We start from the raw sequence: 25,243 nt of genomic DNA on the forward strand, positions 1-25,243 counted from the left end.
TCTGAAAGAAGAAGATGAAAACAAAAGTTGTACATTTATTAAAAAAAAAAAAAAAAAAAAGACACAACGGTGTCCCCTTGGTCGGGGTTCCACAAAAATGACAACCAGATTTTTCTTTCCAGAGTTATGGCTTCGACGTTAATTTGTAGATTCTGCTTGCCAGTCTGCTGTGACGAGCTGCAAGCAGAGTGGACAGCGGCCTCTGCTGTTCCTCTTTTGAACGTCGGTTTACAGAAGAAAACATTAAGTTTCACTTTCTGAACGTCACCAACGGCTGAACGAAGAGCCCGGTTTCGCAAATCGCGCCCAGTCCCGCTTCGCGGCTTTGATTATTAGCTTAGCCAAGAAATCCGAGGAAAGAGGACGTGTTTACATTCGTGGCGCAGACGGGTGGTCGTTCTCTGTCAGAGGCTGTTCATGCACGATGATTTGAGCGGTGAAGGCGGAAGTACCGGGCTTCAAAGGCTTTTTCTTTTTCTTTTTTAATTTTCTTTTAACCCTGCGGCTATATACGCAGATTTACAGGATAAGCAGAGGTTCACCAAAAAAACAACAACAACAAAAAAAACGATGGATCGACTGGACTTCTATGACAAGGAGGAACTGCTGCAATTTCTTCGAGTTAAAAAGAACGAGATTTCCCTGATTGAGAACCCGAAGATCTTCCTGAACCAGCTCCGGGACCACAACATGATACCGGAGGATCGATACGAGGTGTGACGTTAGGCTCCAACTGACCTGAACTGACCTGAGCAGACGCAGCGTGTGCTTTATTTCGCGCCTTGTTAAAGGGGGCGCGCCGCGCGCTGCTGAACTTGAGCAGACGTGTGGTTATGTAAAAACGTATTTTTTTTATTTTTTTTTTTTTTGTGCAGTAAGCTTTCTCCCCATCTGACGCTCCTAAATCTTCCACCCTTTATACAATAATAATAATAATATTGAAAATGTATAGCATCTTGGATAAATTTGTGGTAAAGTCAAGTATAGCACTGCATGAAAAGCCATGTATCCGGGCCAGCCGAGATATTCAGGAGTATCCAGGAGTATGTCTGTTGTTACACGGGCCGGAATACTCCTCTACCAGGTTTGGGGAGGCCACAGCTATTTGCCTTTCACACCTGGTTGCTATGGTGAATAATCCCCTGGGTGCTTGATTGGGAATATTTGCATTTCCCACCTTGGTCAACATTAGTAGTCTTACTCTGGATAGGTGGCACACAAGTCAATAAGGTTGAAATGAACATACTTGCGCTACAATTAGCCTTTTTTTCTAGGATTCGAGAATAGCTTTATCTTGACTTTACTTCATGTTGCCAGCATTAGACAGAACAAACATATGAAGTTCTTCATATATGTTACCTGGACAGGTGAACACATTGCAGCCTAGAGACAATCAGAGCCAGGACATTGCAGTGTGATAGCTAAAAAAGAAAAAATGTATACCCTTTTCACAGTATCAGATCAACTAGGCTACATGTTGAAAATCATGCTTTGAAACAATAGTATTCTCCACACTTTGCTGTGCTTGCAGAAGATCATTCGGATGAGGAAGAAAGAGAATGTGCAGAAAAATATGTATGAGCTTCTCCAATGGGTGGAGGCGGAACGAAGGGAGCACATTGCATTGTTTTGGAAGTGTGCCTTCAATGACACAATTACGAACCAGTATCCCAGACTGCAAATTCTGCGCAATAGTCTCATGGACGGTCAGTCACCTCTTTTATGGCTCTATTTATTAATTGCGAAGTGTGTTGTATTATATGTTTATGTTTGTGTTGCTGAATTATCAAGATGTCCTCAAACCAGGATCAAAAATAATATAAAGTCTGTTTTTAGCAGGTTATAATAAAAATGGTAATTAATGATGATTATTTTGTATTTTTCAATATTTAAGACACTAAAATTACCTGAATACATGCACGTAACTCTTAAACAAGGTAAATAAAATATCTAACATCCTGAAAAATGTAGCTCCAGTCATGCAGTTTTTGCCATTGTTGTTGGGCTGCCTGTTTAGAACCATGTCTTGGAAACACATTAATAGTAATGTCATTCTAGGGTCTTTTCGTGGCATACAACTGCCAACAAAGTCGGAAAGTGAAAAGTCCGAGCAAGAAAAAAGCCAGAAGGCCTCTGAGGGTGAGGAGCAAGGTCGGGAGAACAGGGTGAAGTCAGTGAAGAAGAAGAGAAAACAAAGAGGTGAGAGCGTTGAGGACGGGGAGCAGCCTGGTCCATCATGTCCTCAAACTCCGGCCCAGAGGAGGACGAAGAGGAGAATAAGCTACTGTGAGTTTTTCTGCCCAATTTTCTCTTCAGTTTTGGGGGCATGAATGTATCGATCATATGCAATAATAAAAAAAAATAAAAAATACACACATTCCAGTTCATGGATGTTTGTCCTTGATCCAGAAGAGGTCATTAAAGCAGCAAGCCAATGTCAAAATAAGAGTGCACATTTTTATTTCCCAGCTTCCCCCTTAAAAAAAGGAGAGAAAACTAACATCTGGGAATGGCCTCTCTACAAGTACCAGCTCCCTGTGACCTGTAAACGCCAGAAAGGAACACTGATTCGAAACAGACTGGCCAATGGTCAGTAACTTTTTTTTTGTTGTTCTAAATGCTTCATGTGGGCTCTTTGTCAGAAGGATGCACAGATAAATTCCAAGTGTTTTGGAAAAGGTTCCACCTGGCGTGTCGTGTTGGTGATGAATGTTATGTTTTGTCCTAAAGCCGTTGCGTCTTTTTCTTTCTTGTTACAGGGGAGAAGTGCATCATGGTTGACAAAAAGTGGTTTTCTCCACCTGAATTTGAGAAGTTGGCAGGGAAAACTGGCTACAAGAACTGGAGGCGGAGCATTAAATGTGCAAACACCTCACTGCAAAAACTCATAAAGGTTTGTGTTTTCTCAGTGCATGGCCTGCGTCTGTCAGCTGAATTGATGAGGAGTGGCTCTATTACTTTTCATAGAATAATAAAATAATAAATAGTTTAATAAAACTAACTTGTTTTAATAAACCATTTCTGCATCAGATTTAATTTCCCTGAACTTAACAGCTGCTATGATTAAAATTATTATAAATATCATTCAGCCATAATTTCCCTGAAACAAAGCTTTGTTTTCTTATTTTTGCTGGGTTACCTTCTGTTGTTGATTGTTGTTATTGCTGCTGCTTCTGGAATCAAGGACATGTTTGTCATTTTCAGAGATGCCTTTTTTTTTTTTAAAAATTCAATTTTTATCACCTTTTCAAATAATCATTCCAATAAATTGAACTAAATGAAATAAGCGATAGATCAATCGATAAAAACAATCGATAGCTGCGGCTTTACATCACTAAGCTCCTCACACAATCAGCAGGCAACCTCCTGCACAGCCTGTCTCCCACGTCTGAGCTGCGATTGTAGCTCATTGAAGGACGGTTTATAAAACCATGTGGTTTCACGTGAGGGCTGAAGTGCAGTGACTAAATCCTTGAAATCAAAATACGCAGAGAAACGCTGGCGTGACACGGTTTTTCTTCTTTCTTTTTTTTTTTTCCAAATTCCCATTTGTTTGGTCTGTCTACCAGGAGGGCCACCTGAAATCAAAGCCGTACAGAGGAGGGCATCAAAAAGTAAGTGAGACAGACTGAAAGATTTTTAAAAAATTCTGTATTTTTGCTTTTTTTTTAAATTATTATTATTTTTGAACGACTGGTGCTGTTTTGTCTCTCTGCCAGGCCCGCAAAACCTCGGTCGCAACTGGTGATTTGTCCACAGGTCGGTTGTACTGATTGTACATTTGCTTCAAGAGACCATTTTTCTTTGTGCTAATGTAGCACTGGTGTCACACCACGAACTGCACCACTGGGCCAAGTCTAGGTTCTGAGTAAAGTGGTACCAAAGAAAATAAAAAAATAAGGAAATATTTTACCCTTTCTTTCCCCCCCTTTTTTTTGTTTAACTGAGGTTTTTTATTGTTATATAAAGCTAATTTAAGCTAAGTTTAATTAGTTTTGTTTAAAATCTTAAGTTTGACCTATTTGGGAACTATTTTAATTTCTGAGTTAACTCTATTTTGATCTCTTTTTTTTTTTTAATATAGGAATTTGAAGTTGGGTGGACCACAAATACAATTAACATCCAAGAAATGAGCGAATAATCACAAGTTTGTTGCTTGATACAATTTAAGTAGTAGACTTCAGTTAGCTATAATCGAAGTTCAAAAAAATAATAACAGTTCTTTTAGTTCAATAAAAATAACAAAAAAATAAATAAATAATTATTTCAGTGTCCAGTGTCAAAAGTTTCCTTTCACTCCGACCGCTCTGTCTCTTCAGTTTTACAGCCGCAGCGCCACCGCTACGGAGTTTCTTATTACCCAAAATGGCGGCGGAGCAATTTCTTTTAACTCGCCACTCCGTCTCAGGCAAAACCTAATCACAGCTCATATTTACACAGGACACATACAGTTCAACATATTTCATAATCGTTATAATCCAAACAATAACTGGTGACGGTTTATGACACAGCTTCAATGGCTGAGTTTAGCATTAGCTCTTTGCTAAAAAACAAACAAACAAACAAAACAAACAGATCGACACGGTAAACTACAACAAAAATACTACAAAGAACACTGCGGTCAAGCCAGCCAACAGTTCAGCAAAAGTGTTCGAGCTAGCAGACACTCGCTTATTGCTGGCTACTTGTATGCCAGGTATTACGGTAACTGCTCCGTTCGCGGAGGGAGAAGTGTGTCTCTGTACTGGATTTCAGATGAATATTTCTGGAAAATTCCGAGTTTTCACCCCATGATTCCACTGCAGGCTGCTAGTACATCAACCCAGGACGCTCCACAATAATTTTCATAAAATTTGGATGTTGCATTTCAAAGTAAAGGTCATCTAAAAATGTGATTTTATGGTTTTACTGTACTGAATTTCCGATGATTATTTCTGAAAAATGCCTGGTTTTCACTCCATGATTCCATCGTAGGCTGCTAGTACACGTCCCCAGGATGCTTCACAATAATTTCCAGAATATCCTGATGTAGCATTTCAAAATAAAGCTCATCCAAAAATTGCTATTTTATTGTACTGCACTGGATTTCAGATACATTTGTCTGACAAATTCCGAGTTTTCACTCCATTATTCCACTGCAGGATGCTAGTACACCTCCCCAAGATGCTCCACAATAATTTTCAGACATTTCTGATGTATCATTTCAAAATAAAGCTCATCCAAAAATTGCCATTTTATGGTTTTACTGTACTGGCTTTCTGATGAAAATTTCCGGGTTTTCACTCCATGATTCTAATGCAGGCTGCTAGTACACCTCCCCAGGATGCTCCACAATAATTTTCAGACATCTCTGATGTAGCATTTCAAAATAAAGTTCATCCAAAAATTGCTATTTTATTGTACTGCACTGGATTTCAGATTAATTGTTCTGAAAAATTTCACTCCAAACTTCAACTCACTAAAACCAGTGTCGCTCACTCTCCACACAATCCCTGTCCGTTCCCGACCCGGGAGGTTGTGTTTTTTTGGGCTCCAAATCGTCTTTTTCTGCTAATCTTTTACCGCTAGTTCTCTCTGCTGTCTCCCTCGGTCTGTGTAACCGTAGCTGCACGTCACGCAGGTGCTGCGTTTGAGGTCGCTCCCAAAAGGGGCAGCGACAGAATTTCCTGAATGTATTTAAAAAAAAAAAAAAATTATATTATTTTTTTAAAATACATTTTAATTAACCCATGAATTAATTACTATTGGATGAATTTTTTTCCTTTTTTTTTAAAATCTTACTTATTCAATCTTTTATAGATTATTTATTCCTATTCATTTCAGATTTTTGTCATGGGTTCCACTAATCTGTGCTAATCTATCGATCTATTTGTTACCTGCTGTAACAGACAGCGAGGACGACAACAATGAGTCTGACCAGGACGATGAAAGAGAAAGTTCCTCTGCTTCCACAGGTGCCAAATAAACGTGTTATTCAGACTCGGGAATGCCCGTTGAGTTTCTGAAATACGCTAATGTTGGATGGCTATCTCTCAACATTTATCCAGCTGAAGAGGAAGAGGAGGGGGAGGAGCGAGATCCGCAGCCACAGACCAGCCCTAGCGACAGCAACACAAAGGTTTTTAAAGTCACCTGCGGACGACTGGAGGGGAACTTGCATATGAACCGATTTGCATCGGGTAAGCACATTTCTCTGTCTCGCAAATGTAGCTCCGCCAGGACGACAAGACGCGGCGGCAGCGTGGCCGCACCTTTTCTCTTACCGCTGCTGAATGTTCTCACACCACCAGGGACTCGTGGGAAGAGCATCCGCACCGAGGAGAGCTGGCTGACTCCGATGGAGTTCCTGAAGGAGGCCTTGGGTGACACAGACGCCTTCTGGAGGAAAGACATTGAGTGGGGCGGGGAACCACTCAATGTCCTGATAGAGGTTGCTGGCAGCATTCTAAGTTATCCAGTGTGTGCCAGTGGTGTAGCCATAGCTAGGTTGCACGGCTAGCTGATGTTTCTGTTTCTGTAGTCAAAGACCTCAAGTAGTAAAAATTAGGTGTAATAGGAGGAATTGGATGCACAGATTTTTGGCCAGTTCTAAAAAAAAAAAAGCGTTACATCACGATATTTATTGGTTTGTTTGTTTGTTTGTTTTGGGGGGAGAACTGCTGAAAGACGTGGAAAACCTTTCTCTCTCTTCCAGTCAAAAATCCACTCGCCGCTGTGTCCCTGCACAGTCTGCCAACCAAGTTCCAAAGACCTGGTAAGTCGGTCTCCTCATTGTGTTTCGCCCACTCAGGCCCGGGCAGTACAAAGAAGTGACCGCTGCTTCACCTGAACTCCTAGGAGAACCAGAAAAACGACGACGAGTGCTGCATCTGTGCCAGTAACGGGACGCTAGTGCAATGCGACGACTGTCCTCGCTCCTTCCACCAGAGATGCCACCTGCCCCACGTGGACGATGCAATGTGCCGGTGAGCTTTGTTTTCAAAGTATCCATTGGCATGAATTGGAAGTTAAATTCCCTAAAAACTCCCTTAAAGTAAATATTGCTTTAAAAATGTATATACAATATATATATTTATAAAGCAGAATATATTTTTTTCTTTACTGATAGTAAGAAGATATATTTGTACAAAGAACAGCCCACATGTGTCACCAAATATTTACAGTAGCCCTCAACACGGATCTTCTCGTTCATAAAAAAAAATCATTTTTTCCGGACGATACAACCTCAACATTATTGATTGTATACAAAGCAGGATGGAGTTTTCTGTTTTAAGAGAGAGCCCAGGTGGATAAAAACCTGCATTCTACTCTTCCGGCCAGCAGGGGCCGCCAAAATCGGTTGCAAAAAAGACTTAAAAATGGCTGTCTGTCAAAATAGCAAGGAGCACTAAACTTATACCTAAAGTTCGGGGCGTGGCTAAAGTTTAGCAACCATCATTGCTAACCTCTGGTACCACCAATACACCCAAATAAGGAATCATATGATTTCAAAACAAATCAGGTCCCATGCTTTTAAAGGTCCCGTTCGGCGTCAATAAACGATCAATAGTTGGACGATCAGCCTTAGAACAAGATGCACAATTTTTACTTGCCAGTAAAAAGTTTCAATAAACCGATCCTAGGTCGTACACAGACAATGTGAATGAAAGTTTGAACCCGTCATCTCATGTTGCGTTGCCAGGAGAATTCATCCACTCTGTGTGTTTGGGTTCGCAGGGAAGGAAACCCGTGGTTGTGCACATTCTGTGTCTACCGAATCAACCAGGGCTGGTCGAGCTGCACGGAGCTGACGTGGGAAGCCGCGATGTCCCGCGAACTGTCCGGGCACGAGATGGTGGGCGACACAGTTTCGCCACTTGCATGTCAACGCCTGTCGCCGTCACGTTGACCTTCACTTTTGTCTTGAACGACAGGAATGCCATTATCTCCTCATGCGCCTGCGCTGCGCCGAGCGGCTACGGACGTTTGCGGTGAATCCGGGCCTCTCTGTAAGTCTCTTGCACTCTGCAACCCCTTTGCCAATCGCTGCTCTCCTTTTGACCGTAGCTGCTAAACCATGGACCACATGTCAGTCGCTATTCTACGGACCTTGGTTGAAACCAGTGGTTATTTGAGTTCCTGTTTCCTTTCAATGGTCTTTGACCATTCTGACCTCTGACCCCTGACATCAACCAGACACTTTGCTCCGCACAACAGCCGCTGACTCACTGTTTTTTTTTTCACTTTTTGGAGCCATACTTACCAGTGTGAAAATCTCAGTGTTAGCTGCAGCTTGCGAAACATTCCCATGGTGTTTCTGTGTAGTCATTGTGTGATTCACATGTCAGTCGCCAGATGACTTCCCTGTGATCGAGACTCCGGTGTTGCTGGGCAGCGTAGCGGACAGGCTTCAGGAGAAGACCTACAAAACTGTCGGAGAGTTTGTGTCGGACGTCCAGCGCATATTCACTAACTCTGCCACGCACAACAGGGTAAGAAACTGCCACCCCTCACCTCAAAAAACCTCCCTACATGTGTTTTCATTCACAGTTAAAATGCAACTTTATTTTTTAAAATTTTGTTGTTTTTCTTTACAGGAGAACACTGAAATGCTAAATGAAACCAAAAGACTCTTTGATGAGGATTTCAGGAATGTGTTTAACATCTCCTCATAGATTGCGCACTTCAGTTTTTAGTTTTTTACTTTTTAAAATTCACAAAATACAAATTATGGAAGGAAATTGCTGTAATTGTTTTTTTGTTTTTTTTTTAATTTCTAACTGTTTCTTCGTGGTACTTTCTGAAACTTTTCACTCTCGTCTTTTGTAAAAGTTGATAAAAAAATATATATATATAAAAAAAATAAAAATAAAACCGATGCTTTCATTGTAAGACATTTCATTGGTCGACATTTGTTGTGGTTTGTACTGCCATGCGCAAGTGTTGCTTGTATATTAAAAGCATATCAGCTTCATATTTTATTTTTATCATCAGTCGTTGGCTAATTTTTACACCTCAATGCAAATTAAAGTGATACTATAAGATGACGGTCAAACATGACTCATAATAATATCAAACTTCATAGTTATTTTTGCTGCATTAATAAATGTACAGGTACTGTTACAGCAACAATTTTATTGTTGAGTGTTTTTTTTTTTGCTTTTGTTTTTTTAAACAACAACAACATAATAAATAACCATCATCGCCATCATTTTGTATCACTATTTTCTGTCTTGATCCGTGAGAAGAAGAAGAAAAAAAAGAAGCAACCTCACTTGTACTCATCGAGAAACTCAAGCCCAGTATGTTTGGTGAAATGTTATAATTTAAACCCGAATCTCTGTTTTGATGCCGATATTTTTTACCCCTTGGCGCTACGCTGTGCACAGAGGCGCATTCTGCGTGTGCGGCTGGCTGACGTCACCGCCTCAGTCGGCAGCAGCAGCAGCGGCAGCAGCGAATCTGTGCTCTGAGCTGCGCAGCCGCTCTGCGCATCCGTCATCTGTGGTGGACAGACAGCAACGCAGCCATTTCTCCGTCCCCCGTTAAAACCCCGCGCGGAGGCAGTTTGCCTCTTTTTTTTCAAGGGGGGGGCGCGCGTCTCGATGCAGTTGGCGCATCACTCCACACGTGCTGCGGGTCTCGTCACGGCTGCGCCACGCATGCACCCCCTGCCCCTCCCCCCTCTGCACTCTCGGCACATCTCGAAACTTTCCCTCCTCGCGCTCAACGTCTGCGCATACGTGCCAGCGTGCGTTTCCTCTCCTCTCCTCCCCGAGTCCCCGTCCTCCGTTTCATGTGGCGCGGGCTGACCGGAACATGGAGGGGAATCCGCAGGGAGACTGCGTCGGCGACGTCGCAGGCGAGCATGTGAAGACCGAGGCTGCCGACGAGAACGCACCTGCGCCGGTTGCGGGCAGCCAGGATCCGGCTGCGCCCTGCGGAGGTACCGCATGCGGAGGAGGAGGAGGAGGAGGAGGAGGAGGAGGAGGAGAAGATGGTCAGGCTGCAGAGGAGCTGCAGGCAGCCGCATCAAGCACTCCTGTGCTGCTGTGTGAGTTGCCCCATGTTTGTTTTCCACCACTACACGCCTGCTTTTTTTTTTTTTTTTTTTTTTTTAATCCCGAGTTTACCACCTGTGATGACGTTGTCGTTTCTTCCTAGATTCCGTGAGTGCAGAGCGCTTCTTCGCGGCCGGGGAAGGGAAATCTTACCTGAAGATCGCTCCAGGTGAGTGGCTGGGCCCCCTCTTCGAAACGGCTTTTCGTCTGGGAGCTGTAGCCACCGCACACAGGTGTACAGGTCACAAGTCGACTCACTGCAGATAGAAATTACGATTTCCAGATCGGTCCGGCGGTTGCTGAAAAAGCTTCGAGTATCAGGTGTTTGTTTGTTCGTTTTGGTCCAGTTGCATGAGAAATAAGGAGACTTTTCGTTCCAGGGGATTCAAGATGATTTTTTTTTTTTCCACCTCAGTGTCACAGGGTGATTTAGACGTATGATTATATGATTTAGATGTTTAGATGTGTGTTCCTGTTGTACCTGTAGGCCCCCTTTTAGCAAGGATTTGAAGGACCTGAAAGCATTCTTGCATGTCTCCTGTACCTAAAACCCACACCATCACTTCTCCTCCTCCCCTGCCCCCTGCAGCTTCAGCAATGCCGTCGGCTCCGTCAGAAAAGACGCTCCCCTCCGTCTCCGACTTCTCCTCCAAGGCCGTCCTGTGTCTCATCGAGGCCGTCGGACGCCGCTGGGGCCTATACGAGACGCGGGAGCGCTCGCAGCTCTTCCAGAGTGTCCAGGAGGAGATGGCGGCCAAGGGGCACATGCTCCCCGTGGAAAAGATCCGCCGCAAGTGGAACAACCTCATCGTCACTTACAAGAGAGTCAAGGACCGCAGCCGGGAGACGGGACATGCCAAGACCTCCTGGGAGTTCTTTGACGTAAAAAAGAAAACACACTCCTACCTTCCCATCATGCTCTAAATCCTTCTCATTCATGTCACGCGTGCATGCCCGAGGGGAGATCCATCCCAACCATCATTCCACAATACCACCAATAACATATGACTGAATTTTCAAAAAATAACTAAATGGGGAGCCTGAATGCTGCTACTGCTCAAGGCTTCCCTTTGGTGCTCAAGGCCAACATTAGCTGCACTGCACCGTGATCTTTTTGGGAAACAGTGATGTCTGAGCTCTAAACCCCACTTCCCGCCCTGTAACCTGAGCGACCGTGAGGTGCAGACGACCACTCATTACAACAACAATCACGTCGGGCAGCGGACTTGTTACTGCTACTAATGACCAGCCTGCAGTCTTCCCATTAACCTCCACTACGACAAACCGCAAACAGTAGTGAACAATAACCCGCGGTGCGTGTGGATCGATCGTGGATTGCGTGCAAAGTGAAAATAAACACAACAAAAGCGATTTGCAAACATCCTGTTTAACTTTTTATTGATTTTCTTTTGGGTCGGCGGACTGGGATATTGAGGCAGCAAACCTAAATGACAAAAACGTTAGGAAACTTTTACTGGCACGACTCCCAGTCAACCTTAACAAGGACCTTTTCAGGCTTTGTGCTCTAAAGTAACTCGAAGCAGAAGTTCAACTTTGTCATTTTTCCACTCCGTCTTTTCCTGTGGTGCTAATGTTTTTAGCGACCTGCTGCTTCTTTAAACACGGGGTGCTTCAGGTGTTTTTCTTCTTCTGCATTCAGGGTTTAAACTTGCGTCGCCACACCAGGTCTAGAATATGTACTACATCGTTTGCAGTGGTTTCCAGCGTATCCGTGTAAACGGGAAATTTCTTTGAATACGGCTTTGTGTAAACGCATGGTTTTTTTTAGAGCGTTTTCGAAAATGTGCGGTTTCAAAAAAACTCTGTCTCTGTGTAAACGGCGCCTTAACTTGTCACAGACTTAGGCAAAGACAGATGGCCCCTCGAGACAATGCGAAAATGCCACCAACTTCTAATCAAAAACTGTCTTCACCGTAACCTAAGTGGCTGGGCCCACGGCACCCCCAGCTCGTCTTCGTAGTCGTTTTTTAAAAGGAGGCTGATTAGTCAGGAAGCACTGAAATTGCTTTCTTTTGACGGTTGCTGAGACGGTGTTGTGAGGTGAAATCTTAGCCATCCAGCGGCTGTGCGAGGCTGCGTCCACCCGTCTCTCCACTATTGCGTGTCTGCTAATGAGAGTTCCACTAACGACCTGCGGATTTTCGTTTCTGCTCTGTCTTTCCTCTGCAGTTGATGGACGCGACGCTCTGCGACACGGTGGGCGCTCAGATCATTGTCAGCAACAAAAGGCAGAAAGGTGGACACGCTGCCTCCTCACCGCCCAGCCGCTCAGTCAAGAACACTTTGAAAACGCAGGCGTCACTTCCCCCGACCGTTGTCCGGCCTAACGGGGACTTTACTCCGGCGTCTGTCGTGGAGACGGCGGGACTTGCAGCCGGCGTCACCGTTTGCGGTGCTGCTGCTGCTGCTGCCAACTCGGTGTCAACGGTAGCCGTGGGCGCGCCTCCTGAAGTCAGGCCTGCTTTCGTCCTCGGTGGTGACACTGTTACAACCACCGCCATTGCGCCGTCCACCTTGATCTCCTCGCCTTGTTTTGCAGAGGCAGCCCCCTCCTCCACCGGCCTCGTCTCCGTGAGCTATGCCGAGCTCAGCACCCCTCGCCGCGTTAGCCGCAAGACTCCGTCGTTCCCTCCTGGGGTCGCCGCGCCCTTTCGCCCCAGCAGCACTCCCAACCTTCTCAACGTCTCCTCCTCCTCATCATCATCATTCTCCAGCACCTGCCTCACCCTTCCCGTTCCCACGCCGTTGTTCACGACGACGACAACGACGACGACGACGAAAGCAACAGGATCCGAGGGGCACGGCCGGAGAAGAGGTGACTCGCAGGGCAGCGCCGCCACCGAGGGACTCCAGGAGGCTCTGAAGCGACAGGAGGAGCAGGCCCACCTGGACCGGGTGGCTCGCCGGCGGCTGGAAGCCAGGGAGAAGAGGCGCGAGAGGAGGGAGGTGCGGATGGCGGAGTCGCTTGGCAGGATCGCCACGGCGCTGGAGCTGCTCTCCTCCAAACAGGACACAGTCATCGCCTTGTTACAGAGACTGGCTGACAGGAAGTGAACGAGGGGCACAGTCACTTTTCTAAATTGGGCTTATCGCATTCTGTTTCTGCCTCAGTGGGCCATTCTGTGGCAAACGGAGTGATCACAGAGTGATGCACTGCATTATCCTCTCAGTCTTACTGAGGACTGTAGAGGTATACAAGTACCTTTATGGTGGTACAAATTGAAGGTGAATTGCAGCTGCCCTGTAGAGGAAACAAAACCCTGGTCGACCCACTACAGCATCTGCAGTCCAACACAGTGACTTTATCAGCGATTATGAAGACTGTGCGGGTACAGATATGTATATATATGTGCATAAACAGATAATGCACATTAACAATTTATATCAAACTGACAAGGGGCTGATTTGGTGTTGAACCTGGATCTTGTACTGCACAGTCAATAGTTTAACCCACCGGGGTGCCTGTCCTGTTTTACTGAGGCCCACAGAGCTAGACATGCACACGTAAGAATAAATGATCAATGATGTTTTTAGATGGTTGTCACAGTGCTGATACGATGACTAGAACAGACTAAAAACACTGCAGTTTATGCTTGTTTAACAAGTTCAGTGCAAAAAGACACTGCCCAAAAACCACAACTATGTGACAAGGTCACATGTGTCAGGTACAATAAACCAGTACATTAAGTAAACAAATGTTGAAATGTAAAGGGCCCAACATTGCAAGTGTGGCAAAAAAGTTCAGCCCCCCCCCCCCCCCCCCCCCCCCCCCATTGATTGACGTTGTCAGTTTGGTCTAAATTGTTGAAGCATACACTTTCAGTGTGCAACCACAGAAAACACGGATCAAATTGCCGTCAAAAAGTCAACGTACTATGTTACTTGGCATCAGATTCAGTTGAGAATAGTTTTGGAAGAGCCATCTTTTTTGTTCCGGCGTATGGCTCATCCGAGCCACTAGAGGGCAGCCAAGCGTTATTTTCAGTGGAAATTGAGGGTCACAACAGGTGTTCTGGGTTGATTCATTATGTTCACAATGACGCTGAGAGGGGAAGCGAAAAAGGTTTGAATGTGCTCTTTATTTCTTTTCTAACGAAACTTTACACGCAAAGGGAAATAAAGTGCACTGTGAACCCATGAGAAGACAATAGTTATTTTTGTTTTTATTGCAGACTACAAGTCTAAACAACGCCCATCCGCCAGTAGTGGCTCAATATAGGAATTCGTCACTACGTTTTAAACGAACAACTACAACTCTTCTTGTTCACTGGGTACACTTGAGAGACGTCGCGTCCTTTCACAGCAAAAATCAACGGGCGCATGATTGTTCATGGCCGGCCAACGTGTAAGGTAAGTTCGTTCAGCTGTAACATAACCTTTTTAATGGCCGTTGTCAGTCAGTCTGTGTGCACACGTTAAATACGCGCAAATCCAATGCAACCTTGAGCAGCTTTTATTTTTTTTTAGAAGAACAAACTCCTCCCTTTCTCTGTGAGACATGTCGAAAGAATGTCACATGGGAGGAAAAAGGTTCAGCTCCAGTTGCTTTCACTTTTGGTGCATAGTCAGCACGGCAGTTGCAGGAACTGGATCAGGACAAAACATCTGGAAACGTCCGCACAACACTCGTTTGTCTTGTGTCTGTGAACATTGACATCATGTACGGCAGAGAAGAAAGAGTTAGACGTGGTTCGGAGGGGGCGCCTGAATGCAAGCCTACAGCAGAACAACAGGATGTGGGGGAAAAGAATGACGAAGGTAAATCTTGACCTTTTTTTTCTGTCTCTCCGCATTTTAGTGTTATTTAAAAAGCATAAACGGCGTTTCTTAAATTTAACTGAGGGTCGAATCGCTTTGTTCTGCGTAGATGTTGATCACACGTGGCAGGTTAAGGGGGGGGCTGGGGCGGCTGGGGGCGCGCGCAATACAAACCCATTGTTGCCCAAGGTTTATATATGCTTTCTTTTAGCCATTGTATTGTGAAATATCAACGTTATTTATGCCTTGAGGGTCGGTGGTAGTGGAGGGACACGTTCCTAATTAGGCTTTTCTATTAGAAATTTGAATTGTTGTACAATTCTGGAGGGACTAAATTAAAGTCCGCATGGAAAAATAAGGATGTTACGTTGTTGTTGTTGTTGTTATTATGTTTGTTGAGTAATTTGACACATTCGTCAATGCCAAGTCTGGACACACTGTGGAATGAGTTGTGTCAGGCCTTGTATTGCCTTACAAGCAACTGATGGCCAAAAATGGGAACTAATCCTCTATAATCACCTCAAGTCATTTCAAGAGAGTCTGACTGCAGATCTGTCAGGACCCGCCTGCTCTGAGAGGTCCGCCTGCACTGTCAGGACCGGAAGTTGATTTAAAGCCTTTCAAACTACTACAAAAGAGCCGTTAGTACAAAATACTTGGCATACTGTGAGTGTCAAAAAAAGTACAGCAGCAAAAAATAATAATAATAATAATTATGAAAAAAAAAATAGATCAGGTCGATGGCTACCAGAAAAGGCCTCGGCTTTGTTTTTTGTTTTTTTTAATTAATATTTTATTTTATTTGTTTTCTAGGCAAACATTCTGAAAATATCTCCTAATCATGAGATAATCTCTAAATTACAAGAGAAGATATCTTAATTACGAGATCCTCATCTCATATTTAAGAGATCTTTTCTCGTAATGACGAGATAAAATGAAAAGGAAACTTCTAACTCCGTAATCAGCGGCAATGATGATGCCACCGCAGTTAAACAGATATGTTTTTTTGAGGAACTTTATTTAGAAAGAAGAATAGACTGACAACAAATAATATTTCAAAAATATAAATCTGAAACCAAGTACAGCGGAAAACAATTCTATCTAGTTTCCCTCTTGTGCTCAGTGATTACCGTGATACCTAGTATACACAGAGCAAGCGGAAAGCGAGCGCCTGCTGGCGCGATCGCTTTTAACAAACTGTTGACTTGACAACAGTTCGAGAACGTCAGAACAATCCTAACTATTTGAGATGCCTGCGCAGTGTAGACATACTAATATTAATACCATCCCCAGTTTTCAAAAATGCAAGTATTTCCCAGTGTCTCTAACCGAGAAGGTAGCAATAGCAGATTAACGACTGTTGCGCCATTGTTGCTGATTGATTACCGACTTTTTTATTTAGTGAATGCAATGCGCTTCCGTGAGAACAAGCTTTCAATTTCTATTGTATTTTCTGTTTTAATTACGACGATTATGATACAATCTTGGTAGCTTTCACAACGTTGTGTACCCTGTGTTTTATGAGGTGGATTTTTATCGACACAAACACAACCATTGAAATGTTTGTCTTGTGACGATCTCTCGGTTTTTAACATTTTTAAATCAATCATGTATATGTAATAATCTAAACTTCCGGTCCTGACAGTGCAGGTGGACCTCTCAGTGCAGGCGGGTCCTGACAGTGCAGGTCCTGCAGCCAGACCACTCTCAGTCATTTGGGCGTGAATCACGTAGCACACGATTGTGTCTCCACTCAAAATGAAAAAAAGTTTGTCTCCAGAACCATCTTACTCGTGCAATACAGTTGCACACAATCAAAAGCTAAGAATAGCTATACTACATTTCCTGAATTACTTTAAGACCACTTAAAACCAGATTCACTGTCATGCCTTCATCAATGTAATGTTTTGATAAAAATGTATATTCTATAAGCAGAACTATGTTCTCTTTTGTAAACCACAAGTCTACAGAGTCATTTTCCCCCTTATGTTGCATTCACAGAACCACTGAGGATCATGCTTATCGGCAAGACTGGTGCAGGTAAAAGTTCAAGTGGAAACACCATGGTTGGAAAAAATGAATTCAAGTCAGAAATGAGGCTGCAGAGAGTCACTAAATACAGTGAGAGGGTGACTGGTACTGTTGACAACGTGCCTGTTGATAGGACCAAGAATGTGAAGAACGTACAAGTCATTGTGATAGACACACCTGGGCTTTTTGAGACCGATCGCCCTCAGGAGAACATTGTGAGAGAGATTCTCCAGTGTGTCACACTGAGGGAACCAGGGCCCCACGCCTTCGTGCTTGTGGTTCCGATAGGACGCATGTCCCAGGAAGACCAAGACACCATCAAACTGATTGAAGCCAAGTTTGGCCCGAGAGTGTGGGATTACACTATTGTGCTGTTCACCCACGGAGATCGGCTAAATCAGAAAACCTTGAACGACGTCATCGCGGAGAGTGACGAAAAGCTGCGCAACTTCATTCGCAAGTGTGGCGGCGGCTTCCACGTCTTCAACAACAAGAAACCTGAGGATCAGGAGCAGGTGACCACCTTCATAGCAAAGATCCAAACTATGAAGGCCCTGAACGGGGGTGGTTACTACAAGACGGCTCTGTATCCCCCAGAGGAGAGGAAGATCATCGAGAGGCAGGTGAGCATCCTGGCCGAAAAAGATAACAAGATCAGACGCGAGGAGGGGCAGCTTGAGGAGCGACACCAGGGGGAAGAACTGGTGACAAAGAAAAGGGAACTTTGGAGAAAAGAGGAACACTTTGCAAGAATGGCAGCTGAGAAAGAGACATGGATGAAATTCAAGTTGCCAACTATCTTTGAAACCCCCTTGGCGATTGTACGCCGCCAACAGATGCCTGTGGTCATTCTATGCCTTTGTGTTATGGTGGCGATCTTAGCCCTTATTTTAAAGTAAAAAACTATAAGAATCCGGTCACATGCGCATACATATTGCACAGTGTAAACTGGTGGTGCATAAAGACAGCTCACATTTAACGGCTCTTTTTGTCTATCCTGTATTTTTCGGTTACAAGTTGGGGTTGCTTATGATGAAATGTTATAATATCGATACCAAGAAATAAATTTTAAACATTGAACTTACCTCGAGGATGCATGATTTTTTTTTGATAACAGAGCCCTCTAGTAGTGATTTCGTCGCAAATCCTGTTCCTCTCAACTTTTATTTTGAATTTCTTTGAGAGGCTGGAAAAGATGGCCGTTCTCTGTTTTTCTGTGTAGTTTTTTATTATTAATAATAATAATAATAATAATAATGATGATGATGATGATGATGATGATGACACAAGGATATTTTTGTTTATTGACTTTTAAAAATGAATAGACGTTCGAGTTCTCATCCACCTTGACAAAGATAGGAATAGACAGATTTGAACTTTTGAGTTCAATCATTTATAAAAGAAACATTTAAAAAATGTAATCATTGCTTCTGCCCACCATGGTGACAACGATCTACAGGGGTGTCAAACTCGTTATCATAGAAGACCACATCAGCAATACTGGTTTCCCTCAAAGGGCCAGATGCAACCGTAAGACAGTATAAATGTAGCTAGATGTAACCCAATGTAATGTAAAATAAATGTAACGACTCCTTAATGATAAGTAATTGACCTCTTGAATAGGCATAACGGCGCCTGTCAAAGTTTGTAGTCTTTCTTGTAAAATTTAGGCCTCTTAACAGCATTTGGAAAAAAAATAGAAAAACAAGAAATACGATGGATTCCACAAAATTCTCTTTTTGCTTTTTTCTGGTAAATGACAGGAGAGCTGACAAGCCCAGACACATTTTATTAGTTATAGGAAAAAGTTGTGCTTCATACATGATCTCTTGAAGCTTTTATTCTTACAGACTCCTCCCTTCCTCTCTGAGGTTTCTCACTAAGTGTCACGTTGAGGCTGTAAAAAGCACAGGACAAAAGTCCAGCGCAACAACTTTGTCTGCTCCGCAGTAGCAGGACCTTGAACTGGACAAAACATCTGGAAACCTCCACACCATATTTGTTTGTCTCAAATATTTGCGAACATTGACATCATGTACGGCAGAGAAGATGGAGTTCGATGTGATTCGGAGGGGACGCCTGACTGCAAGCCTACAACAGAACAACAGGATGTGGGAGAAAAGTATGAAGAAGGTAAATCTTGACTTTATTTTTTGCACATTTTCTGCATTTTATTTCTATTTAATGAATAAAATAAACACGCACAACATGCCACCTTACATTTAACAGAGGGAGAACTTGCTTTGTTTATTCTGCATAGATGTTGATCACATGGTTTACCATTTTATTAAAATGGGTGAACAGCAGAAGTGTTGGAGACGATACAAAAATAAAACCTGAAAAATGTACCCATGGTTTATAGGCTGTTTCCTTCACCCACTGGCATATAAAATAGCAATGCTATTGATAGGGAACATTATCAATTGCGACTTTAAATAAAACAAGCATCCAACAGGTATTGAATGCTATTTTCCAATATGTGAGTTGTTAACCAAATGGGAATGAATACGGGCTGGGGGGGAAATTATGTATTACTGAGTAATTTTTTGTCACATTCATCATTGTGAAGTCTGGATAAACTGGAATAAGTTCTTGTTATTTTAAACTTTATGATGTGAACCCTGCGGAGCTAGCTTAGACAGACATGTCAAGTTGGTCACATTGCTTCTATGCTTGCTGCAGCCATACATAAAGCTAAATAAAGATATTGCTTACAATCCAGAGTTGTCAGACTGAACACAAAGGGTGTTCAAACCAAATATGACAACCTACTTTGTGTGAAGCAGCATTGCTCTCTGAGATGGTGACTTCATATTGTTACGCGAATCAAATGCGTATGCAAGAAGACCGCCACTTTCAGTCAGTTCATGTACATACACTGCTGAGTCAATGAGTTTATCACTGATTGTAAATCTGTGTTGGCTAAATGGGACAAACCTGTTTGCAGTTTCAGTGTACTCTGATAGTGCCCCACGCTCTGATAACTTCCAAGCAAATGATTTGCCAGAAAAGGGAAACTAATCCTCAGGTCATTTGCGCAGTGCGGTCACAAACAATCAAGAAGCTCTCAATAGCTATAGTATATTTCCTGAGCGACTTCCTCTTGGAAAACTACATTAAAACAGATTCACTGTCATGCCTCATTATGGGAATGTTTTTTTCTTAACTATCTTATATAAGCAAGAAATATATATTCTCTTCAGCAAACTGCACATCTATCAGAGTTCCATCACAGCGCTGTTTTCCACACTATCATGTTAAAGTGAGAAGAATACAATTCCATGATTTGATAAGAATGTTGTCCTTCTGTCCCTTGTGTTTGTTAAATCCACAGAACCACTGAGGATCATGCTGATTGGCAAGACCGGTGTGGGTAAAAGTTCAAGTGGAAACACCATCGTTGGAAAGAATGAGTTCACATCAGATATGAGGCTGCAGAGAGTCACGAAACACAGTGAGAGGGTGACTGGTATCGTTGAGAAGGTGCCTGTCGATTTGACCAAGAAAGTGAAGGACGTGCCTGTCGCTGTGATAGACACGCCTGGGCTTTTTGAGACCAGTCGCCCTCAGGAGAACATTGTGCGAGAGATTCTCCAGTGTGTCACACTGAGGGAACCAGGGCCCCACGCCTTCGTGCTTGTGGTTCCGATAGGACGCATGTCCCAGGAAGACCAAGACACCAACCAACTGATTGAGGCTATGTTTGGTCCGAGAGTGTGTGATTACACCATTGTGCTGTTCACCCACGGAGATTTACTCAATCAGAAAACCTTGAACGACGTCATCGCGGAGAGTGACGAAAAGCTGCGCAACTTCATTCGCAAGTGTGGCGGCGGCTTCCACGTCTTCAACAACAAGAACCCTGAGGATCAGGAGCAGGTGACCACCTTCATAGCAAAGATCCATACCATGGTGGCCCTGAACGGGGGCGGTTACTACCACATGGCTCTGTATCCTCCAGAGGAGAGGAAGATCATCGAGAGGCAGGTGAGCATCCTGGCCGAAAAAGATAACGAGATCAGACGCAAGGAGAAGCAGCTTGAGGAGCGACACCAGGGGGAAGAACTGGTGACAAAGAAAAGGGAACTTTGGAGAGAAGAGGAGCACATTGCAAGAATGGCAGCTGAGAAAGAGACACGGATACAACTCAAGTTACTGACTGTCTTTAAAATCATCCTGGCAATCGCAGTTTGCAGACTAGTCACTTGGGCCATTCCAGCTTTGTCCTTTGAGCCATACCTGTTTTTTTTTACAGTGATTTCACTACCTTAGGTACAGGAAAAAGCCTTGAGATTTCGGAAATATGCAGATACACATTTCACAGTGCAACCTGGGATCCATTCCATGTTGGCCCTGAACGGGGGCTGTTTCTACAAGACGGCTCTGTATCCTCCAGAGGAGAGGAAGATCATCGAGAGGCAGATGAGCACGCTGGCTGAAAAAGAAAACGAGATCAGATGCAAGAAGAGGAGGCTTGAGGAGCGACACAAGTGGTTGGAGCTGGAGGAGAAGAAGAGGAAACTTTGCAGAGAAGAGGAACGCATCACAAGAATGGAAGCTGAGAAAGAGACGAAGATAAAATTCAAGTTACTGACTGTCTTTAAAATCATCCTGGCAATCGCAGTTTGCAGACTCGTCACTTGGGCCATTCAAGCTTTGTACTATGAGCCATACCTTGTTGCTTTGACAGTGATTTCACTACTTTATGTAAAGGAAAAAGCCTTGCAATTTCAGAAATATGCAGATACATATTTCACAGTGCAAACTGGTGGAATCATTCAAAAGCATGGGTGTTCTCCCGTGGACTCGTAACACATAAAGACAGGTTACTTTCAATCGCTCTTCTAAACTAAATACTTCTAATCCCTTGAGCCCTCATTGAGAGGGGTTTAGGGATTATTAAAATGAAATTTGTTGTCTCTAATTATGAGTAGAAATAAATGTTAAACATTAAACCCTAGTGTAGGTAAAGCAAAGGGTCTTGAGCCACACATTATGCAATAGCGTTAAACCTACTTCTATTAAACACAGTTTTTAGATTGACAAAGCGCTCTAGTGGTGGCTTCATGAAAAATATCATGTTCCTCTCATTCTCATCTTCATTTTTATTTTCTCTGAAAGGCTTGGATAAGATAAGGGTTTTTTTTTTTTTTTTTTTTTTTTTTCAAATAAAATAATCATATCAGATTACTTTGATTTTCATGTCAAATTCATGCTCGACACTCGGAAATTCCGACTTCTGAGTATACTCTTCATCATATTGGGGGAAGGGGAATGCAATGCCAAAAAGAGTTATTATTATTTTTTCACTTTCAACACATTGAGGTAGCAACGACACACCAAATTTATTTTATACATCTGAAATTTCCTCTGCTATTACCACACTTGGATGGAAAAGGCATTAGCAATACACTGATACATTTTTATTGACCAAAAATATTTAGACATTATTCCTATAAAGTACAGAGAAATTACAAACACATTCCATCAATTCCATCATAGTTGGTGGCAATATAACAGTGCAGTGTCAGTTCATATCCTAGACACTGCCAGTGTTGCAACAACCCAAAATTGGACAAAAAAACAAACAAAACATTAAGTGTGTCTTTAAATGTTTGCAGTGCATATGAGTCCCAGACATATTACACCGTGGGGCAATAAATTATATTGTAGTCATAATCACACCCTCGTCTTGGAATCTTGGAATCCCCCATTTCCCCTCCCCCTCCCTTGGCCGGAGTATCACTCATCCAAAAAGAATATAATAAAACCACTCAGCAGATAATTCCTGGACCGACCTGTGTGATTCACACCCTTGGGTCACAAGCTCTACCTTTGAGAATAAAATCTGTCAACCATCATAAAGATATTCAGACACATTTCTGCTTGTCATTATGGCCAGACAGGACATTGGGGGGTAAGTGTCATGTCAGCCTGATGGGACAATAAAATATATTGTAGTCATAATCACACCCTTGTCTATCATCATATTGGGGATTGGGGGAAGAGGAATGCAACGCCAAAAAGAGTTATGATTTTGTTTTTCACTTTCAACACTTTGAGGTAGCAAAGACACCAAATTTATTTTACACATCCCAAATTTCCTCTGATAATACACCTGGCATGGAGAAAAAGGTATTAGTAATACACTGATACATTTTTATTGACCAAAAATAGTTATACATGTTACAGCCCCATTAGAATTTGTATTTAAAAAAATATACATAGTATTTATAAGTACACAAAATAATGCTTTCAACAAATATTACAAAATGCAAACATAGGCATTTTCCAAAAAACAAAAATAATATATTTTTTCTGTCCTTTAACAGGCAAGCATTTTAGTTTTATTTCAAAAAGGTTCTCATGCTACAAACCATAGTTCTATGTGCTATAAAAACGCAGCGCCGCTTCATGCCGTTCATGGGAGCTACCTAGCTCACTTTGACCGTTTGAGCCATTAAACAAAATGTACAATACTAAATTTAACATACTCAACCACAGTGAACATGTTCATAATACACACGCTAATGCATACAAAGGACCAGGAGGGCTCATTTTCTGTTACGCACCTAGAAGGGGGAAAATGTCAAAGGTGCTTGGACAGGATGCTTCTTCTGTAGCAGCTTCATTGAGAATGAAGCATTGTGAGCATGAGCTCCCCCTCCCGGACTTTGCAGGCATAACCAATCAATTATAAACACTTAAAAAAGGCTCAACAAGTACATCCAGATCCCGGATCTCAAACAAACTTGCAAAACTTCTAAGATATGAATATCTACAGCCATAACTGTTTTTATCTTGTCATGGTATTTTGCTCCTACACGGCGTTTCAACATTCCTTTGTTTTTCAGTGTTTCCCCATTTTCCATCTTAGTCAATATTGAACACATTCACTGATTTTGACTCAGTAATTTTCTGCTTTATGACATTATTATGAAAAAGTTTTCAGATAGAATCAACATATCACAACATAATTGATTTTGTGGAAGCCCTAAGTTTGGAGGCACGGAAAAGATTCACCCAAGACCAAGATCAAACAAAGAGGTATTCAAGTCTGAAATTAATTTTGTTTATTTTATTTTGCAGTCACAGAGAGAAATTGAAGTGGAGAGCCTGTGTATAGAGCAGTCCAGACTTGATCTTGAGAAAACTAAACTCAAATTGATAGAAGAGGGTAAACTCATAGCTGGGGAGGCTTGGGTATCCACTAATCACTTGTCTGTTCCTGGGTGAAATTATCAGGATTTTGATGTTTGCTGTGATCTGCGCCTAGTACCAAAATTCAATGTGAAAGATCCAGACACATTTTTCTTTTTTTTGAACACGTTGCGGAGGTCCGTAACTGGCCGGAGTCTGCATACATTTTAATGTTGCAGAGCGTGCTTACAGTCATGGCCCAGGAGGCCTGCGCAAGTTTAAGTTCTGCTGATTGCAAAAACTATGCATTAGTCAAAAGTGCAGAGAGAAAAGCTTTTGAGCTTGTTCCAAATGCACACCGCAAACATTTCCAGACCTGGCGTAAAGGTGAAAAGCAAACGCACCAAGAATTTGAGTGTGATCTGGCAAAGCACTTTGACCGCTTTGTTCTGCGCTGGAGATTAATGACAATGATGGCTTGCGTGAACTTATGGTTCTTGAGCAATTTAAAAACACATTGCCTGAACACATTGCTACATCTTTGACCAAAAAGTTAAAACTACTGTGAATGCTGCTACCTTGGCTGAATATGTCCCGACACTTGCTCGATCTACTCTTTACTCATAGCGCCTTTAGTGCTCAGGTGGAAACACCACAGAGAGTGACTGGTATCGTTGAGAACGTGCCTGTTGATATGTCTAATTATGATGGGAAGTAAAGAGAGGTTCTTTTCAATTGCTCATCGGTACTTGATTATTATCTGAGATTATTGTTTCCATGTTATTTAATCACTCAAGCCCTCATTGATGCAACAACTGAAAAATATGCGTATTTTAATAAATTGTTGAGTGGCACGTAGAGCTTGCCTAAAATGAAATTTCTTCTCATATCTAATTATAACTAGAAATAAGCTTTAAACCTAGTGTAGGGATAATGACAGTGGGCGAAATTGCCACAATATTGACTATCCCTTTAAAGCAGATAGTCTTGAGCCATTTTACGCCAAGACCTCTTGAATAGACATAACGGCACTCGTCAAAGTTTATAGTCTTTCTTGTAAAACGTAGGCCTCTTAACAGCAATTGGCAAAAAAAATAAAAAAAAACAAAAACAAGAATTAAGAGATTCCACAAAATTATTTTCATTTTATTCTGCTCAATTACAGGATAATTGACAAGACCAGACACATTTTATTAGTAAAAGAAAAAGTTGTGCTTCATACATGATCTCTTGAAGCTTTTATTCTTACAGAC

At 42.6% G+C, this 25,243-nt stretch overlaps 3 protein-coding genes across 3 annotated transcripts; all 3 read left to right on the top strand.

The window, feature by feature from the left end:
* Positions 1 to 290: 290 nt before the first annotated feature.
* On the top strand, positions 291 to 9,190 carry LOC142886686 (autoimmune regulator-like). The gene is made up of 16 exons (XM_076023755.1): positions 291 to 714; positions 1,532 to 1,706; positions 2,059 to 2,286; positions 2,470 to 2,589; positions 2,760 to 2,893; positions 3,570 to 3,614; positions 3,720 to 3,759; positions 5,889 to 5,954; positions 6,048 to 6,179; positions 6,291 to 6,430; positions 6,695 to 6,754; positions 6,838 to 6,965; positions 7,717 to 7,834; positions 7,914 to 7,988; positions 8,328 to 8,471; positions 8,577 to 9,190. Exons 1-16 carry the CDS (start codon positions 571 to 573, stop codon positions 8,652 to 8,654), a joined length of 1,827 nt encoding a protein of 608 aa, XP_075879870.1. The 5' UTR covers positions 291 to 570; the 3' UTR covers positions 8,655 to 9,190.
* A 608-nt stretch (positions 9,191 to 9,798) lies between these two features.
* LOC142886562 (uncharacterized) lies at positions 9,799 to 14,198 on the top strand. The gene is made up of 4 exons (XM_076023573.1): positions 9,799 to 10,033; positions 10,144 to 10,209; positions 10,630 to 10,922; positions 12,231 to 14,198. The coding sequence occupies exons 1-4, from the start codon at positions 9,799 to 9,801 to the stop codon at positions 13,113 to 13,115; spliced, it is 1,479 nt and encodes a 492-aa protein (XP_075879688.1). The 3' UTR covers positions 13,116 to 14,198.
* On the top strand, positions 13,153 to 21,131 carry LOC142886563 (GTPase IMAP family member 8-like). The gene is made up of 5 exons (XM_076023574.1): positions 13,153 to 14,411; positions 14,731 to 14,819; positions 16,821 to 17,745; positions 18,817 to 18,983; positions 20,185 to 21,131. Exons 1-5 carry the CDS (start codon positions 14,392 to 14,394, stop codon positions 21,120 to 21,122), a joined length of 2,139 nt encoding a protein of 712 aa, XP_075879689.1. The 5' UTR covers positions 13,153 to 14,391; the 3' UTR covers positions 21,123 to 21,131.
* The last annotated feature ends 4,112 nt before the right edge of the window (positions 21,132 to 25,243 follow it).

Source organism: Nelusetta ayraudi, unplaced genomic scaffold (genome assembly GCF_046127955.1).
Source record: "Nelusetta ayraudi isolate G7.1 ecotype Tasmania unplaced genomic scaffold, CSIRO-AGI_Nayr_v1 ptg000016l, whole genome shotgun sequence".
NCBI lineage: Eukaryota > Metazoa > Chordata > Actinopteri > Tetraodontiformes > Monacanthidae > Nelusetta > Nelusetta ayraudi.